The sequence below is a fragment of the Sorex fumeus genome, unplaced genomic scaffold (genome assembly GCF_029834395.1).
Source record: "Sorex fumeus unplaced genomic scaffold, SorFum_2.1 ptg000007l, whole genome shotgun sequence".
Taxonomy (NCBI): domain Eukaryota; kingdom Metazoa; phylum Chordata; class Mammalia; order Eulipotyphla; family Soricidae; genus Sorex; species Sorex fumeus.
In genome coordinates, this window is record NW_026606064.1 from 59,043,945 (window position 1) to 59,064,622 (window position 20,678).

At 39.2% G+C, this 20,678-nt stretch overlaps 1 protein-coding gene across 1 annotated transcript; it reads right to left on the reverse strand.

Moving 5' to 3' along the window:
• Positions 1-1,119: 1,119 nt before the first annotated feature.
• MTPAP (mitochondrial poly(A) polymerase) lies at positions 1,120-20,100 on the reverse strand. The gene is made up of 9 exons (XM_056134319.1): positions 19,932-20,100; positions 15,944-16,116; positions 14,807-15,040; positions 13,630-13,854; positions 12,248-12,459; positions 10,094-10,320; positions 3,563-3,655; positions 3,409-3,482; positions 1,120-2,075 (listed from the first exon to the last, which is right to left on the reverse strand). The coding sequence occupies exons 1-9, from the start codon at positions 20,083-20,085 to the stop codon at positions 1,713-1,715; spliced, it is 1,755 nt and encodes a 584-aa protein (XP_055990294.1). The 5' UTR covers positions 20,086-20,100; the 3' UTR covers positions 1,120-1,712.
• Positions 20,101-20,678: the final 578 nt, after the last annotated feature.

The following is a 20,678-nucleotide window of genomic DNA, read 5'->3' on the forward strand; positions in this document are numbered from 1 at the left end:
AAACTCAGCATGGAAGTTTTTTAAATATCTAGAATACATTAACATCATCCCAAGGTAAAAAGTGATTTCTCATAGAGTGTTTTCATTCCTTTCCAAGTTTATATTGCAAAGAACTTCTCATTCTTAAGGCCTTACATAAAAGCATCTGTTATGACATTTCCTGATGATAGCTTTAAATTATTTAAACTTTATTAAATATTATGAGTGAAGGTCCTTCTGAGGTCAGCTTTGTGGAAAAGTCAATTTTATCTAACTTAATGACAAGACCTATGGAACACAAAATTGGTTTGCTTCTTTGGTGAAGCAAGTTAGTTTTTAATTGAAACTTACTTAGATGTGTTAGGAGAGGGAAGGTAAGCCCTGAACATCACTGAGTGTGGTCCAAAACCCAAAAGCAAGAAAAAACTGCTTGTTTGGTTTCTGATGTGAAACCAAATTGCATGGCCACAGGGGCACATAACTTATCTGCTTCATAACATTCCTGTTAGTGTTTCCCAAAATATCCTAAGTTCATTACTTGTTTATTGGGTCATACTCAGTGGTGCTCAGGGGTTCTGCACACAGAAATTACTCCAGTGGTGCTCATGGTGCTGTATGTGATAACGGGGATCAAACCCAGGTTGGCCATGTGCAAGGCATGATCTCCCCGCTGCAGTACATAGCTCAGGGCCCTCTCATTACAATTTCTGACCTAAAATTTTGACAAAAAAACTATTTTGAAAACCACTACAAACTCTAAATCTCAATTTTGAGTAGCAAGAATGACAATCATATACCACAAACTCTAAAAAGTCATAAAGAATAGTTCCACATACTGTGTGTTCTAGAGCTCCCACTTTCCTACGTAGTGAACTTTGCTCAACAGTAATCTAGAGAAGTAGCACAATTATCATCCCCAGTTCACAGATCAAACAACTTGACCACAGATCACCAGGTGTGACTTATCACAATCTACTCTGGCTATAGGTTATGTTTTCAAACACATTATTTACTTCTGAAAGTTACCCCACAAAGGATATAATAAAAACTGATATCTGTGTAACAATGCATATCTATTGCCAACAAAGAGAGGGGAATTATCAAAAATAAAACAAAAGAATAGTGGGATTATCATATTTTAGATAAACAGATTTTATTCTTAGAATTTTTTAAAAACTTTAAAAATACAGTGTACAATATTTTTACATATCCGTCTTAGAAAATCTAGAATATAGTGAGTTAAATGTCTGTCTTTAAATCATCTAAAAACCTGAACATTTTTGGAAGTCAATGCCAACCTGTCCTAATTTATATGTGACTAAGAGTACCCTGTGTGAAGAATACAAAAATACATATTTAAGAGGAATATCGTATTTTTGACGCTTTATTGTATTGTCTACAATATGTACATATCTAAATACACACAGGGAAGATGTGCCAATCAACAATGGTTTAATTCTAAAACTCATTTTAACCATTCACTTTGGTGAGTTATCTATTTTAAAGTACATTTCCATCTTCTTTCACTGTTCCTCATGATTGCTATTTTTTATGAAGTGTCACCAGGTATCAGACTGATCAGATCAAAAATATCCCAGAATGTCAAACCAAGAAAAGAGGTCCATTAAGATGATGACAGAAAATGGCATCAGATGAAAGTTGAGATGTGGCAAAGTTCCATACCAGATCCTCCTGGTAGGATAAAGCATGTTCTGAGAGCACAAGTACAGCCTTCATGCCCGAGTGCTAACGGTTCTTTTCCCACTGGCGACTGTGGAATTTTCTGTACTCTTAGTGCTTTTTATGGATTCCAACAAGTTCTTAATTCTTTCACTTGCAGGCTTCTTTTTCTTCTTGGCAAGGGACATGTTGCTTGCCACAGACGGAAGTAGCAGAGCTGCCAGTCCCCATGGCTGGTTTCCCGATGGGGAAGGGCAATCTTTACCTTCCTGGTGTAAAATCCACGCACTTTCTCTGGCTAGATCCACAAATTTCTGGAGCTGGCTTTGACTAACATTTTTGCTGATATTGAGAGAAGTTTCAAAAGGATTCTGAATGTGCAGAGGAGAAGATTCAGGTTTGTTCTGTTCCTTTCCCTGAAGATGATCACAAGGCAAAAATGAATGTAGAAATATATGAAAGGCCAAAATCAAAGAACAATTTGACTCAATAAAATATCAACAACGCAACACAGCATTAACTTTACAGAATCAAGCTCTATCATGAAAGGACTGAATATAAGGTTACGTGTAAGTGTGTAAGTGTGCATGTACTTCTGAGTGCTTTCTCCATCACAGTTTAGGAGTATTGAAAGAAAAATCAAATGGGATGTTAAGAATTACGGGCGATGACATCATTGCTCAGAGAGGCATTTGGGCCATGCCAACCAATAAATTCTGAGCCGCTGCCATGATGACCCACCCACTAGGCCTGCTCCACTGATTCCTGACTACATCTCTCATGAGGTGCACACCAAGCAGCTAAAATTCATGAATGCATTAGTGCACACCTAAAATTTCCAGAAAGCCCTCAGGTCATCAACAGGCTGAGTACCAGTCCTGCTGAAGTCCTGGTAGTTGCACTCACACTCCACCACTACAGCCACACCAAGGGCTCAACTCCATCACTTCACTAACACTCTCCACAGAGACACCTAGCTGTGAATAACTGCTGGTACCCGGTGCACAGACTGAGAACTCTGGTCTTTTTTTGAGTGGAATGGGCAACCTCTCCCCAACAGCCCTACCTCCTCGCCCCATACTTACTGAAGCCCCAAGCCCTAGCAGCCGCACCCACTTCCCAAAGTCAAACCATGTCAACTCAATGACCCAGACCATATATAGATCCTGAAATCTCTAGATTGCATGACACTGCCTAATTCCTAAATACCAAAACTCCAGTAGGAGCACACCAAGTTAGATGGGAAAGTAATATAGAAGGCAACTAAACTCAATAAACAATAACACGGATGGCTCAACTAGCAACAAGCAGCTTAGTAAATCTTTAGACAAGGACTTAACAACCCTGTGATACAATTTTCACACGAGGTGATTTTTTAATACTTTTGTTTTTTAATTGGCTTTTTCCTACATTTAAATAAATTTTTTTAAAAAATCACATTATAATACCTGTTTTTAAAAAAAGTAGCTTTTACCTCACAGTATATAGATCTGGCAGGGGAAAATGAAAACAAAGCAGAAAATAAAATGAAGGCATATTTACACATATTAACATTTACTAAAAACTATTACAATAGGAATAAAATCACACAAAACTAAAATCTTTAAATTAAATGCAGTAAGATATTTCCCATGTATAAAATTTGGAAGGAGAAAGAGAAGGAACAAAGCATTATTCATTACTCATGTTAAAACAGAAGTTTCCTGAGAGACTAGATACCCAATAATCATACATTTAAACTGTATTTACCTGTCGGATGCTTATAGAATGTTTATTGAAAGCAAAATTTCCAAAATATTCAAAAAATTCTCTCAGTAGTAATTCTGTAAGACAATAAAATATGGAAAATAAGAGCAAAGTCTGATTGAATCCAAAAAGGAAAAAAGTAAAACCAAATACCTACCTAGTGTTTCCGTGTTTTTTGAAGGTGCAATTTTATTCAAGTCACAAATAAATGTACAGTTGTGGCCTTCTATTATACACTTATCTTCTGCATCTATGAACAGAAATAAAAAACATTTCATAATTTCCTTCTTCAGAAAAGGAATCTAATTATATAAAAGTTAGATTAAAATGTCTTATCTGTTACAGAACTGAAAGCTCCACTGAAATAGATGAGACTATTTATACAATAAAATTAACATGAGATTGGGCCAGAGACATAGTACATTGGGGGAGGTGTGCGCCTACTTTGAAAGGGACTGACCTGGGTTTGATCTCCTACACCACATATGGCACTCTGACCCCAAGCCCTGATGAATGATCCCCCGTAAAGTGCCAGGTATAGGCCCCAAAACAAACCAAAACCAAAAAAAAAACCACAAAAAACCCAAAAAAGAAATTTGTAGATTTTACAAAAGAATAGCTCTACTATAAATGGTACCACTAATTAGTAGTATTTAAATTAGATGCACAGTTTCATTGCAACCATCTCTCATACATCTATTTTTAACATTTCGTAACAGAAATTCAGTGTTCTAAGAATTTTGAAATCCTTAATGCAATGTTTCTTAAACTGTGCAGGTAAAGATCCCACATGGAATAGTGCAGTCTTTTTAAATTTTGTTTTTAAATACATTTTGATTTACTATTAGTGAATGTTTGCCAGGCTCTGCTGTGCGAGCGGGATACTCTCGGTAGCTTGCAAGGTTCTCCGAGAGGGACGAAGAAATCACACCCGGGGCGGCCGTGTGCAAGGCAAACGTCCTACTAGCTGTGCGATAAAATTATGTGACAGTAACCTTTTAGGCTACTCTAAAAGACAGTAACTCTTTTAGGGAGAAATTATGTTGTGCCCAATTCAGAGAAAGACAATTCTACCTGAGGCCAAATTAAACACATTCCTATAAGCTTACGGGGAAAAAAAATCCCTTAATAGGAGAGGAAAGATGAAATTATTTGTAAAAATGTAAACTGCAATGATCACTGACAGATGAGACTGGTTTTTTTAAATCTTCTTTTCTTATATCTGTTATCTTCAGAAATGACAAATATTATTTCTGAAGTCAGAAAAAGCTAAACAAAACATAATAGTACCATGGGCACTATTAATTGTCACTGTCACTCATGGGCAATAAGATAATGCATACCTGGGAATTAAAACCTATGAGCAATTTTATCCTATGTATACATACGTATGATAAAAAGTTTAATTTTAAATTAGTAAGAGATGAACAGTAATGAAAATAAAAACGAACTACAGAACTACTAAATTTTTATGTATGTGGTCTCTCAAAATCTTATTCTACTGTACTCAACCTTCTGGGATGTGGTGAAATGTTTGTATGAGTAGACAGAGTAACAATGTTATTGGGATACGTACAACCTTCTATACACAGAGTGGATTCACTGGATAGAGGGATGATTCACCCATGGGATGGGATAGAACAGGCTACAAAATATTTTATTGTACTACTCAAAACGGCACACAAAAATTCTGGAATTTTTTCATTTAATAGTTTTGGGCTTTGGTTGGTTGTGGGTAACTGAAACTGTAAAAAGCAGAACCACAGGCAAAGAGGGATCATTCTACCTATTTTAACTGCCATATACTGAATGCTAAGAAAGTTCTTACTGTGGATGAGAATTGATGAACAATTTTAAGCACTGCACAGCCATGTAGAGAAACCCTTGAAAACCCTGGGTAGAAACCCTGAAGAAACTTCAAATTTTCTAAAAACCTCTTCCAGCACATAATTATTATAAGCAAATTAATATATATTCACTTTATCACTTGACATCCCATTACTCATCGATTTGCTCGAGCGGGCGCCAGTAATGTCTCCATTCGTCCCTGTTGTGTGCTAGTGTAGCCCAATGGCTTCTGCCCACTCCAGGAACACGAAGAGCCTCAAAACGATCATTCAGGGTCTTGATGGATAAGTCTGACCATCTCGTAGGTGGGTGGCCACGTGGTCTTTTGACATCCCATGGAATCCAGTCAGTAACGGCTCTAGTCCAGTGGTCATCTCCAAATCGCATTACATGTCCAGCCCATCTGATTTTCGACACCTTGGCAAATGGGACAGCGTCCCTGATTCTTGATTGTCAACAGAGGTTAGAACTCCAGATTCTTTTTTTTTTTTTCCCTTTTGGATCACACCCAGAGATGCTCAGGGGTCACTCCTGGCTCTGCACTCAGGAAATACTCCTGGCAGTGCTTGGGGGACCATATGGGATGCCGGGGATCAAACCCGGGTCGGCCGCGTGCAAGGCAAATGCCCTACCCGCTGTGCTATTGCTCCGGCCCCAGGAACTCCAGATTCTTTCTCTCACTTGAGTTAAGCATGATAATCCAAGCATAGTTCTTTCAATTCCTCTTTGGAAGACCTGAATAGCATTATCATCCTGTTTTCGTAGGGCTCATGTCTCTGAGGTGTATGTTAATGCAGGAAGAACAGTGGAATCAAAGAGATGTGCCCGGAGCTGGAGGTTCTTTGTCCTCTTAGCTATTTCTTTGACGCTCCTGAATGCGTTCCAAGCCGCTCTCTTCCTCCTGCGCAACTCAGGTGCTAGGTCATTCGTCATGTTGACCTAGGTCATTCGTCACGTTGACTTCTTGACCTAGATACACGTAACTGTTGTATTCAGAGATGTTTGTTCCCTTGAGAACGAATGCAGCGTCAATTATGAGACCATTTCTCATAAACATTGTCTTCATGAGATTCAGCTGCAGTCCGACCTTTCCACAGTCATGGTCAAAGTCGGCCAGCATTTGTGCTGCTTGGCTAATGTTTGGTGTTATTAGAAAGACATCATCAGCAAAAAGGAGGCGGTATAGTTGCTGACCATCTATCTTCACTCCCATTCCTTCGCATTCCAGTCATTGCATGACATTCTCGAGGGTGGCACTGAAGAGTTTCGGTGAAATGTTATCACCCTGACGAACCCCTCTCTTGACGTCGATTATCACTTCCTTGAAGAATGGTGAGATCCTGGTAGTGAATCCGTAATACAGCTCATGGGGGATCCTGATGTACTGAGTTTGAACGCCCCCCACAACCTCCACTACCCAGCCACTGCCCCGCTCCAGGCCACTTTCTGGACATGGGCCAAGACTCACAGACGTGTGAAGCCCCACAGAACCAGGTAAGTGAAACTTTGTGATCTTGGACTCCAGGCTCAACGGGACCCGGAAACAGAGATCCTCTGCCTGCTCCCACCAATCTCCAGCAACCCAGGGATCACACCCAGAAGCCCCACCCTGCTGGTACCAGATAAACACCTCATCAGCTGACTTCCACTACCTCCACTACCCAGCTGCCACCATGCTCCAGGCCTCTTCCCGGACACTCGGGCCAAGACTCACGAGTGAAGCCTCACTGAACCAGATAAGCAGAACTTTGTGAATATATATTATATATTCTGTATTATTTGGACCAATTTGAAGTTGAACATATAATCTAATTTTAAAGATTTTACAATTGTAAAAACGGAAGTTCTAGCAAGTCATGTGTTCCTCCACAGTAGATGACTTAGCTACTAAGTCACAGATCCACCGGAGTTCAGTTACTGATTAGATTGGATCAGCAACTACAACTTTTATGCACACTCTGTATATAAGCCCAGAAAGTTAGATTTTGTCTTGTTTGTAATGCAAGCACTGGACTCAAGCAGAACCTGGCAAGCTCCCCATGGAGTATTCAATATGCCAAAATGAGTAACAAGTCTCATAATGGAGACATTACTGGTGCCCACTTGAGCAAAGTGATGAACGGGATGACAGTGCTACAGTGCTATTAGCGAATATTCAATTTGTATACCTATTTTCTATATAGTAGTTACACACACATATATAAAATGTCACATAAAAATTTCTCAGGCAAAACGAGATTGTAAGTGGAAATATTTTAAGCTCTTATCTAGAGATGGAAATTCAGTACAATAAATTCATCAGCATACTAGATCACCTTTCCCAACAGTATTTATTTGCTTTAGTGCCTGAAATCAAACCCAGGGCCTCATGCATGAGCTCTATCACAGAATTTCATTGTGGAAGCCATGTTCCTAATGAGGAACTAGAGTGCTACCATGAAATCCCTCACCTAACTGCAGAGAAAGGAAGAGATTTCTTTTCATCTGGGTCAAGAAAGGCAGCAGATTATATGACCGATTTAGAAACAGCACATTCCAGGCAGAAAAACAAGGTGCAAGCAAAGGAGCTAAGGGTAACTATTATGAAAGTAATCACAGTACTGGCTGAAACCTGGAAACCCAACAGGGAGAGGGGGTGGGAAATGGGTGAGCCTAAATTTAGGTAAAAATTTTAAACTACAAAGCAACTTGAAGTTTATTCTACAGGGAATATAATCTTTCAAAGACTAGGTATTTATTTGAGAGGCCTCTCAAGTACTACTCAGGAGGTCCAGGGGTCACTCCAGGCGACAAGATACTCAGCTAACTGGGCCAGGCAACTCAATGCAAGGGAGCAAGGATGCTGCTCAGGCCCTGTGGGGTCTGCTGCTGAAAGTAATTTTGCACATCTCTAATAAAAATCTACCAATAGGATGAGATTTGAAAAGCCAACAATAAAGCTCTTAACCCCACTTTACATAATACAAAATTATTAGTCACTGTATTTTAATAGTATCAAAATATTAATAAAAAGCTTTCTTAAGGCCCCATTATTTTATTGCAGCCTTATATTTAATTGCTAAAAGTATTTGGAAGAAAATGAAGTGCCCGTAAAGAAAATGTAGTATAATATATTTTTTTCATTAGAGATTTATTTCTGACTCATTAATGTGCACCATTTACAGGTGCTTGACATACATTATTAAAAAAGTAGGCTATACCAGAAACTGGAAGAAACCTGAATGCCCAAGAACAGATGACTGGTTAAACAAACTTTGGTACATCTACACAATGGAGTACTATGTAGCTGTTAGAAAAGATGAAGTCATGAAATTTACATACAAGTGGTACAACATGGAAAGTATCATGCTAAGCGAAATGAGTCAGAAAGAGAGGGATAGATATAGAAAGACTGCATTCATCTGGGGGATATAAAGTAACAAAATGTGAGATTAATACCCAAGAATAGGGCTGGAGTGATAGCACAGCGGTAGGGCGTTTGCCTTGCACGCAGCCAACATGGCCGACCCGAGTTCAATTCCTCCACCCCTCTCGGAGAGCCCGGCAAGCTACCGAGAGTATTCGATATGCCAAACACAGTAACAACAAAGTCTCCAATGGAAACGTTACTGGGCCCGCTCGAGCAAATAGACGATCAACGGGAGGGCCTTTACTTTATTTTACCCAAGAATAGCTGAGATCAGCACCAGGAGGATTACTCCATAGTTTAGTGGCCAGCCAGTCATTCTAGAGGAAAGGGCAGCTCAGATAGAGAAGGGAACACCAAATAAAGGGTGTTTGGAGGATCCTCCCAGGAGGGGAGATGCATGTCGAAAGTAGACTATGGACTGAACATGTTTGCCACTCAATGCCTCTTTTGCAGACCACAACACCCAAAAGGAGAGAGAGAACACAGGGGATTGCCCTGCCCCAGAGGCAGGGGGGGATGGGGGGATGGGGGTGGGAGGGATATTATCCACGGTGGTGGAAAATGGGCACTGGTGGAGGGATGGGTATCTGATCATTGTATAATCAAACCCAAGTACAAAAAATTGTAAATCTACAACTGTACCTCATGGTGTTTCACTAATAAAAAAAAAATAAATTAAAAAAAAAAGTAGGCTATAAAGTAACATATATGTATTTAGAGCCTATAGTGAATCTCACTACCACTTTATAGTCTATTCTTGGAGGTTATTTACAATACTGACTACATTTTAATGAACATCTGATAACAAAATTTTATCTTCATACTCATATTTTGTTCTATATGTAGTATAATATTAAGCAATAAAACACCACACTTTGCCATTTGCAACAAAACAAAAGGAGCTCAAAGGAATTACACAAAGTAAGTTTATACAGAAAAAGACAAGTGTTCCAAGATTTTATCTATGTGTGCAATATAAGGCAATATAAAACTGATGAACAAAATAAAAAGAAACCAGTGGTCATTAAAGCTTAAGAAGTATGGGGGTATGGATGCAGTAAGGCAGGAGAATATTGAAAAACGGGGAAGAGAAAAACCAAGTCTGTAGCAATCAGCCAATCAAAAGCTACACTGAGAAAGGTTTTTTTCAAGGTTAGACCATGTTTGGTCAACTAAGTTCAAGGCTCCAATGTCGTACAATATTTGCTAACCAACCACCTTGTCCACTGAGACAATTAATACAGAATCCAACAATTCTACAGGCCTGTTTCTCAGATCATCTGATCTCATAATCCTTGGTGAACATCAAACAAAAAACAAAAATAAAACTTAATTTTTAGATTTACAAAGCCAAATTATTCATAAGCAAAAGTTATATCCCAATTAAACAAAAACACATGACAATGACAACACAACTGCTGTGAGCCTCACCCGCCAGGGTTTTCAGATAGTCTAATGTTGGAAGAACAGGGGGCGATCTTCTCTGAAGAAAAAAGATGACCATCATTGTGAGAGAGAAATTTGTGATCCAAGCACCAGGAATACTACTCGTTAGGGAATGTGCTCGAGCCCAGTACCGGATACTGAACACTAACGGTCTCACTCGGGAGTCCAGGGCACCATATATATAAAGGAGTTCTGAGCTTTTTAAGGCAATCCTACAAAACAGAAAAGAGATAAAAGAAAATTCAAACCTCCAAGATGATGATCCAGGATTAGAATACAACACATGCTTTGTTATATGTCTAAATATCTTATTATAATTCAATGCATTCAGAATACCATAAGATGGCCAAACACTTTATCTATATGCAATTTAAAATATATTGTGAATGCTTAATTATCAAATATACCCATATACATTAATGCATTTCTTTATAATGTTGAGAATCAGAGTGTGGTTTTATTTAATTGAATCACAACCACAGTGTAATTTTAAAACAATTTTTAAAGCAATGTTCTAAAGATGACTTAGTTTTCAAAAACATTTTTTAAATAATAAACACTTCGTATCAGCAATCTTTAACACTATCAATTAAAAACATATATGCCTTTATAAATTAATGGCTTTACACTGTGGTCATCTAGTCCTTCATCAGGTAAGTCAGTCTAAAACTAGAGGAAAATATTTTACTTGTCTTATCAAGAAAGTATAAACTGCCTTAAAATTCAGTCAAAAGGACTTAAGCCTAATAATTATAAAAAGTAAAACTCATAAAGAAAATAAACCTGAGAGTTCTTTTCTTAAGTTTCTAAATCATACACATTTTTACAAATTTAAAGCATGTCCTCTAACTTCTCAGATAATCAACAAGAGGGGACAAACCATTTAACAATTTGGTTTTGATTTTGGGGCCACATCAAGCAGTACTCAAGGCTTACTTACTCCTGATTCTGCTTAGGGATCACTCCTGGTGGGGTTTAAGGAGCCATATGAGGTGACGGGGATAGAACCTGGGTGGGCTGCATGGAAGGCAACTGCCCTGGCCACTGTACTATATCTCCTTGGCCCCCATTTTACAGTTTTATCTTCAAACTGTCTAAAAGTACTGAGAGGGATTTACTTCCTGGGCTTACAAAAAGAAAAAAAAAGCAAGAAATGTCAGATATCAAGTTAATTAAATGCTTTATTTAAAAACACTAATTTTAGATTAATAAATTAAATTAAGCTGAAGTCAAATATTACAAAGACAACAATCACGGTGTCCTATTTTACATACAATCAAGAACATATAATGATGCTAAAAGGACGACTACATATTTTTAATACATGAACTGCCTAAATAAAATTTACAAAATATTTATAACTGACTTGTAGTAAATACCCCAATTCCAAAACTGCACTGGATTGGACCTTCTTACTATATTTTTTGTTATAATTATTTATCTAATGATAATATGGTTAAATCAAATGCATGCAAAGAAGACTAACAGAAGTTGCCAGAGAGACAGCACAGTGCATAGAATGCCTGCCTTGCATATGGCCAATCGGGTTTGACTCCTGGCACATATAATCCCCCAGGCTCTGCCAGGAATGATGCTTGAGCACAGCTGGGTGTGGCCTAACCCCCGTCCATCTAGCAAAAAAGATGAGCAAAGTGAAGAAATTCAATGGAGAATAAAAAGTAACAAGAATATGAAAACACCCAATCTCCCTCCTTTTTAAGCAGTTTGTTAGAACGTAAAATGCAAATAGGATGGGAAAAAAACCTATGCAGTCTTAATCTATTCAAACCACTTTCTGACCTAAGCAAAATCTACACTTATTCAGTGCAAAAAATTGACTACAATTAAAGTTGCTACTTCACTTTCTAAATATACTTTAATGATACTTTACCGAGTTATCAAGATAGTGAGAATACAAAACAGTTCTCAGAAGATGTACTTAATTTTTCACACAATGTCCTCCTTAATTACTTAGCAATACTAAAAACACATGAAATATAAAAAGTTTTCTTTATTTCTTAATCTGTGATGAAAAATTTAAAACATTAAGTCATTAACATCATGTCTGAAAGCCATTATTTATGTCAAAGAAAAACTATGCTATTCACATTGAAGACGATAAAACTGAGGAGCTCATACCTATTATTGGTGGTCAAATCACACTGAAATCCAGAGGCCTGGTGTGAGAACCTCACCAGTGGACAGCGAGCATTTAATATCTTCTGTACACCCACACAACCAGGGCCAAAGTGGTCCAGGGATTCACCAATCACAGACAGGATCTTCTGAGTGGCAATTCTTTCTGAAGGAACATTTTTCACTTGAAATTCCATCAGAAAATTTCCTGAGGTCTAGGTAATAAAAAGATTTGTAAATACATAACAAATTCTTAAAACTTTTCTAAAAGGATGCTCTGATTCATATCTGAGAGAAAACACAAATAAAATAAAAATTCCTTATGTAATCATAGCCAAATGTTGGATAGTAAGATTTTTAATTGTTGGCCAGAGGGATAGGGCATTTGCCTTGCACCCAGTTGATCAAGGTTTGGTCCCTAGCATCCTAAATGGTCCTCCACACCTTGCCAGGAGTGATCCCTGAGCAAAGAGCCAGAAGTAACCCCTGAGCACAACCAGGTGTGGCCCCCAAACAAAAACAAACAAACAAACAAAAAACATTTTAAATTGTCATTTCTCCAGGTTATAGAGTACTTAGGGAATCAGTGCTTATTTAGTCAGTACCCTGCAATACGCATGATACAAACAAACTAGTCACAGAAGATGGAAAGAGAAATATCAACAGAAGAAAACAAACATAACTATGTATTGGAATTTAATATATAAATATTGAAGTAAGAATTAACTTGTCCGTTTAGTACATATACTTATGTATACATACAAATTTCATGTTTAATAAAATGAACCAGAAGTTATAAACAAGACAAAAGGTGGGCACCACAGCGGAGTCCCCTAGCACCACCAGGGGTCACTCCTGAACCCAGAGCCAAGGGCACCTGAGCACCACAGATGTGGCCCCCAAAATAGTTCTGTTTTCAAATACTTTAAAGTGCAATTGGTCACCCACAGCGATGATTCCTAGTTTGAAATATGTTAGACAAAAAAGACAAACAAAAACCTAACATTTGGGGGATCCCCAGTCATGGTTCAGCGGCAAAACACCTGTCATGCAAGTGTGAGGCTTGGAGTTTGATTCTCAGCACTAACCCACACTGCCAAGCACAACCAAGCATGTGACCCAGACACTAACACAGTACTTAGACAGGCTTTACCTGCCAAAGCACTCCACAGCTATAAAATAAACCACATCACTTTGGTTTCATGGTTACTGTTGGTGACTGTGGTGCCAGGAGAGGAAAGCAGGATCCTCTACTCCTGAGACCTAACCACATTCTTTAAATGTGGTTCTAAAGTTAGAAATCAATGGCTATCTTTTTATCAGTCCAAATATTCTCTCTACTTTTCTAACATCTTAAGTTTAATGTTGTAAAGAAACATGATTACCTTTGGAGCACCTAATCTTTCAATTTCATCTAGATCCAAAAACATGTCTAGATCACAACCTAATTTCCCAAAACCATTCACCGAAGAGCCAAAGGGTCTGACTGTGCATTCTGGGAAATAGGCAGCCGAGATGTCTTCGATAAGAGAGCAGGTGAGATACCGGAGCTTAGTGTTCTCCTCTGTGAGCTGGAACTCCTTCAAGAGAGTGTTCAGCTGATCATCTACCTAGCTGGCCAAAACAAACAAAAAAAGTAAGAAAATTTCCAGGTCTTATCAAACACAAAGCAAGACCACCTTAGGTTAAATTGGGAAGGTGGAAAGTGCCAATGTTAAAGCAAGAAACATACATATAAATAATGGTCTTGTACAGGAGATTCAAACTCACTCTCATTAAACTAACACTCCTGCATATACTCACTTAGAGACTGGGGTTAAAATCATCATGTTTTGAAACTGTGTGTTTCAATTGAGCGTTTACAACAAAAACCATAGCTTCAAAGACTGATGATAGAAAACACTGAAAACAATGAAGCACGTACTCAACTCACAAAAATAAACAAGGGGCTGAGAAGACAGTACAGAGGTTAAGACACTTGCCTTGCATGCAGTCGACCCTGTTTTGAGCCCCCACATCTTATATGGTCCCCTCACACCACCAGGAGTGCTTCCTGAGCACAGAATCAGGAGAAAGGCCTGAGTACCCTCATGTGTGGCCCCAAAACTAATGAATAAATAAAAGTAAAAGAATGTCTAAAGTTAGAAGCAAAGCTTTAAAAATTAAAATCATCAAATAGAGAACTGAAAAAGCTAAAACTGGAGGGTACTATTTTCATGAATAAAACCACTGATTCTCTAATCAGACAACTAAGTCAGAGAAACCTCTGAAAAACTGACATTTGGAAAAAAAAAAAAAGAACACGTAAAAACACTATTACTGCAGAGACGAAACCAAAATAAGGTATTTTAAAAAGACTAGGAAAACATCCAGTGCAACTGTCTGTCATTAAGTTACATCTGAGGTATCCAAACAGGGTGTGGGGGGCAGCAAGAGGGGTACTCTCAGCTCTAGTGCAATGTAATTCTGTGGTTTTGGATATTTGATAAGAACTTTAAGAGTACATAAAACAATGCCATGGGCAGATTTTTGAAAACGGAAGAAGTATCCCTATATACTTACACTTTCTGCACAACAAAGTAATTCGAAAAGCTTCTTGTTTGATGGTGGGGACTGATTACTACACTGGACACTTGGCTGTTCAGATGTCTGGCTTGAAGAACTCTTCAACTTTAAATTGAAGAAACGTGATCGGAATGGAATTGCAGCCTCTGTGCCCACGCTGGGAGTACGAGTTACATTCTGCAGGGAAGCTACACTCTCCTTCTCACAAAACTCTACAACAGCATAAAGACCCTAATGAGAAACAGAACACATTTTAGAAAACATACTTAACATAGCAATTTATTTCATTTTTCAAAACTATTAATATGAAAAAATAGAACTTTTAAAAATGTATCAATGACACTCCTAACAGGAGTGGTTTTAATCATTAAGCAGATTTTAAAAAAGAAACACTAGGGGCCAGAGAGACAGTACAGTAGGTAAGGCATTTGCCTTGCAAGTGGCTGGCCCTGGTTCAGACCCTAGTTCAATTCCTGGCATCTCATGTGGAATCCTGATTCCACCCAGAGTGATTCCAGAGCAGAGCCTAGAATTAGCCTTAAGTACAGCTAGGTGTGGTCCAAAAACAAAAACCAATTATTTTTTAGTTTAGAAAGTTAAAAGGAACACTATAAAGTTATGTTAGTTAAGAAGTTTAAAAGAATGCTAGAAATACAAAATTAAAAGGCATAAAACAAAGTTTCCCACTCATAAGCCATTCTCCCTGACAGAACTATTTATAAGTATTCAAATAACAAGATCAGTTATAAATTGCTTAGAATTCTTCCCAGAAGGCTATTTTCATATGAAAACAAGCTGACTAAAGACATTAGGGTAGATAAGATACAGGATATCAAAAGAGAATCTAACTTTATCATAGTGTAGAGGCAAGAGGTTAAAAATAAAAACTGGGGGGCTGGAGCGATAGTACAGTGGGTAGGGCATTTGCCCTATACACTGTACATGGACAACCCATGTTTGATCCCTGGCATCCCATATGGTCCCTCGAGCACCACCAGGAGTAATTCCTGAGCAGCGCCAGGTGTGACCCAAAAAGCAAAAAAATAAAATCAAACAAAACAAACAAAAAACTAGGAACCTCTAACTCTTCAAAAGTGTGAATGTTAAGTTAGAGAAAGATTTCTAAATACTTACAAAGCTTTCATAAAAGAAGTGATTATTAATAGATCCATGTTGGGATAAATATTTAAGAAACTTTTTTTCACTAAGTTTATTTGGGCAGTGTATTAAAACAGTGCGCTGCGCCTGTTCCCGTCTTTCTTTCTGTAACTCAGAGAATCTCTTTTTGGGAGTCCCGTCTTCAGAGCCTATGGATGAGACAAAAATATTTACTACATACATATAGATATCAGAGTCCATTTTGATAAGGTATGTAAAGATTTCATAGTGGAAATCCAAAACCAACTTTATCCTACTTGCATATTTCTTTTCCTCCTTTATGAGGGTGAAGCTAATAGTACTTTCACTTTCAATGATGTTCTCTGTGACTATTATTAAAACTGTTGGGTTTACCATATTAAATGAAAAATCTCTGGCACCACAGGATCCTTTCAAGCACAAAGCCAGGTGCAACCCCCAGCACCGCTGAATGTGACGCCTCCCCCTCCACACCCCCCGGGCCACCCCCACCAAAAAAAAAAAAAAATTCTTTCCTAGAATTTTTCAAACTTGAAGATGATTAAAAGATGATTTTATTCTCCTTTCTACAGAGAAGTGCAAGCATATAAACAAGGGGTAACCATGTTTCCACATCAATACCCCCTGGCAGATGCAGGAGAATCTGAGATAATGAATGAGATCATAAAAATACCAAATAACTGAAGACAATACTTCACAGTGAGTGTATCCTATGGACCTGAGAGCAACGATCTTTCTCTAGTTCGGTGACATGAGTGGATATTTTCCTCCTTTTCTACTTAAACGGAATCAGTTTCTACGATCTGTACTTGAAGGAGCCCTACATAAAAAGTACCTGTTACTTTAAGCCAGGGCCCTTTCCACTGTAACTCTTTCAGCTCGTCACATTAAAGCTGTAAAAACTAAGACCAACACAGAAACAGTAAGATTTTGCCTCTTTATAAACTATTTTCAACCATTAGCACCTGATTAGAAATGGAACTAGCTGACTTGTGGAATTCCTTGTTTCTAGATAATGACACTAAATATAATTTGGCTGTGAGGTTTTACATTTAATTAAAACAAAACAAAAAAACCCAAATATAAGTATATGCTTCTAAGCAAGTGCTACCTTCACTTATTTATGATGGAAAAGAATGGATATGGTTAACCCAAGTTTGATCCCTGGCACAATGGTCCCCCAAGCCCCATCAGGAGTGATCCCTGAGCAGAGAGGAGGACTAAGGCCTGAGCACAGCTAGACGTGGCCCACCAAAAAATGGAACAACATCAAATGAAACTGGGAGGATTTTGTTACTTGTTATGCTCCATAAAGTTCCTAACTACCAGCAGTAACTATCATAAGGATAGAAAATGAAACAATCTGAGAAAACTAAAAAGCTGCACTACAACGTAAGGTTTTAGAGCCAGAGCAACAGTACAGCTTGCCACTGCCCTTGACCAACCTGGGTTTGATCCCCGGCACTCCACAGACTCTATACTCCTTAAGAGTGATCTCTGAGCACCAGAGCCAGGAGTAAACCCTGTACATCACTGCATGTGGCCCAAACCCCAAATCCCCCTCCCACCATAAGGTTTTATTCTTTGTACCGAATAGGAGGACAAAACTGAACTAACCACGTGGACTAACTTGACTCCTCCTCTATAAAATGGAGCTATAAAAATTCCCTCCATACCTAGTTTACAAAGTTTCATTTCATTTTAGTTTCATTTCCAAAAGCATAAGGAAGTATCATGAAATTTAAATCACTACACAGATGTTACCACGGCAGAGCCTGGCAAGCTACCCGTGATGTATTCGATATGCCAAACACAGTAACAACAAAAGTCTCCAATGGAGACGTTACTGGGCCCGCTGGAGCAAATCGATGACCAATGGGAGGACAGTGACAGAGTGACACAGATGTTACATTACAATAGCTTCTTTGGTAGAACCCTTCCTTATATTTTCAAGATTACTTAGAAACGTTTGAAAAGGCACCTTTTACTATAAGAATTCAAGCAATATTGGGGCTGGAGTGATAGCACAGAGGGTAAGGCATTTGCCTTGCACACAGCCAACCCGGGTTCGATTCCCAGCATCCCATATGGTCCCCCGAGCACTGCCAGGAGTAATTTCTGAGTGCAGAGCCAGGAGTAACCCCTGAGCATCGCTGGGTGTGACTCAAAAAGCAAAAAAAAAAAAAAAGAATTCAAGCAATATTTCCATGCAATATCATTCTAAGGAACACATCCTCTCCCTAACAACAGGAGTAAGGGGAAAATGTTTGACTTAATCATTTAGTCTACACTAGAACTATTTTCAGAAACTAAGTCATCTCCTAAAACTGTGGTTCTAAATAATACCAAAAATCTTTAATAAAAAAAAAATAACAGGGGCTGGAGCAATAGCACAGCAGGTAGGGCGTTTGCCTTGCACACGGCCGACCTGAGTTCGATTTCCAGCATCCCATATGGTCCCCTGAGCGCCGCCAGGAGTAATTCCTGAGTGCAGAGCCAGGAATAACCCCTGTGCATTGTCGGGTGTGACCCCCCCCCCAAAAAAAACCATTTCTACCATTTACATTTGGTTTTTCATTTTGTTTTCTATGACCATCACATTTGTACATATTCTGGGCTTGATTCAGGCCATTAAACTATGCAAATCTGCACGAGTCATTTTTCTCTTGTAACCTGTTTCTACTTCAAGTCAAACGACGCTACAGAGATTGCTTTTACATCTGCAAGTTTTTAATATTTGCAAACTGTTTTAGTAACTGCAAGTCATGTCCTGAGAGCTCTTGAATTTAATAATGGCTTGTCAATGCGGAAGGCAACCAAATTGCAACATCTGTGAGACAACGGTCTGTTCCTAGAGATGCAAACCAGGTGGATTCTGCTAAAAATGCCCGGAGGAGTAAAACGAACGGGGGTCAATATAATGAGCCCTACACTGGGGAACCAGGAATAACCAGCTATGTATGAAGGTGTCCCTAGACACGGTCACTTCCAAGTGTGTTATCCACCTCCCCTGTGAATAAGAAAATCAGAGACATTTGTCAAATCAAAGTCAGGTGGCCCCAGTTTCATTCCCGTGCACAACCCTTCACGGGAGGAAGAAACATAACACACACACACACACACACACACACACACCAGAAGTAAGAACCGTGACACACACACAAAGAAACGTTATATACATACACCCGTAACACACACACACACACACACACACACCCTATAAGGAAGAAACGTGACACACACACACGAACAAAGAAACGTTATACACATATACACACACACATATACACACCCTGGAAGGTCTAAACGGAAGGAAGAAACATAGCGCACACACACACACACACACACACACACCCCAGAAGGAAGAAACGTGACACACACACGAACAAAGAAACGTTATACACATACACACATACACTCCCTGGAAGGTCTAAACGGAAGGAAAAAAAACATAACACACACACACACACACACACACACACACACCCCAGAAGGAAGAAACGTGACACACACACGAACAAAGAAACGTTATACACATACACACATACACCCCCTGGAAGGTCTAAACGTAAGGAAAAAAAACATAACACACACACACACACACACACACACACACACACACACACACACACCCCAGAAGGAAGAAACGTGACACAAACACACACACGAACAAAGAAACGTTATACACATACACAGATACACCCCCTGGAAGGTCTAAACGTCACACACACACACACACACACACACAAGGCCCTCCAGGACTAAACGTCACACACACACACACACACACACCCGGAAGAAACGTGATAAACACACCCCGGAAGAAAGAAACGTGATACACATACACACATATACCTCCCGGAAGGACAAAACGTCACACACACACACACACACACACACACACACACACACACACACTGCCCCTCTTCCCTTGCACGCTCCGCAGCGGGGGGTCCGAAGCAAACCCGACCCACGGCGCCATCACCTGTCTCCACGCTAGCCGAGGCGTCCTCTTCCCTCCTGGCGTCTGTGGCCACAGTCCCTGGGCAACTGAGAAGCCTGTGGACGGGACGCTGGATGTGACCTCTCTGAGCACAAAGGGGCAAGCGGGCCAACAACCCCACGCCGAGCGCCGCCATAGTTGAAGTGGGAACGGGAAGACTAAAGGGCACCGGGAATCCGCGCGTGCGCGGTGAGGCAAATAGTACGGGAAGGCTAGAGGGTCAAAATAGGCGAATGACGTTTGCTCCTAAAAGAAGAATGCTGAGTAAAGGTCAAAAAAGCTGCCTGAAAGTTCAGGCTTGTTTTCTCACCCTCACATTTCCCTGAGAGAAGATTCCAGTAGGATGAGCATTCGCCTACTCGTTCAAATAGAGTAATGTAAAGAGAACCAGAGAGCAAGATCCATAGTTTTCTCTTCTGTCGCCCATAAAACCTTTTTAAAAATTATAAATATTTTAAAAATATTTTTAAATCCCTAAAATATTTTTTACACTCTGTTTTACATTCCTCTTCTCAGTTACACTTGCACTCATTCTAATTTAGTTTTTGTAAGCATCATTTACTAAAACTTCTCTTATCAACAAATGTCTTGCTTGACCTGCCTCTTTCCCAAGTCTTAAACTTGCCAACTTACTAGCCCTTTTCATTATTTTTATTTATTTTTTGGTTTGGGGGTCACACCCGACAATGCTCAGGACTTATTCCTGGCTCTATGCTCTAAGCTCACTCC

Excerpts from the sequence above, each read along its gene's own strand:
- MTPAP (XM_056134319.1), bottom strand. The coding sequence starts at position 20,085 with ATGGCGGCGCTCGGCGTGGGGTTGTTGGCCCGCTTGCCCCTTTGTGCT. Across the intron at positions 3,656-10,093 it reads CTATCTGAAAACCCTGGCGG|ATGCAGAAGATAAGTGTATA; the intron begins GTGAGGCTCACA and ends TTCTGTTCATAG. Across the intron at positions 2,076-3,408 it reads ATTCTATAAGCATCCGACAG|GGAAAGGAACAGAACAAACC; the intron begins GTAAATACAGTT and ends GATCATCTTCAG.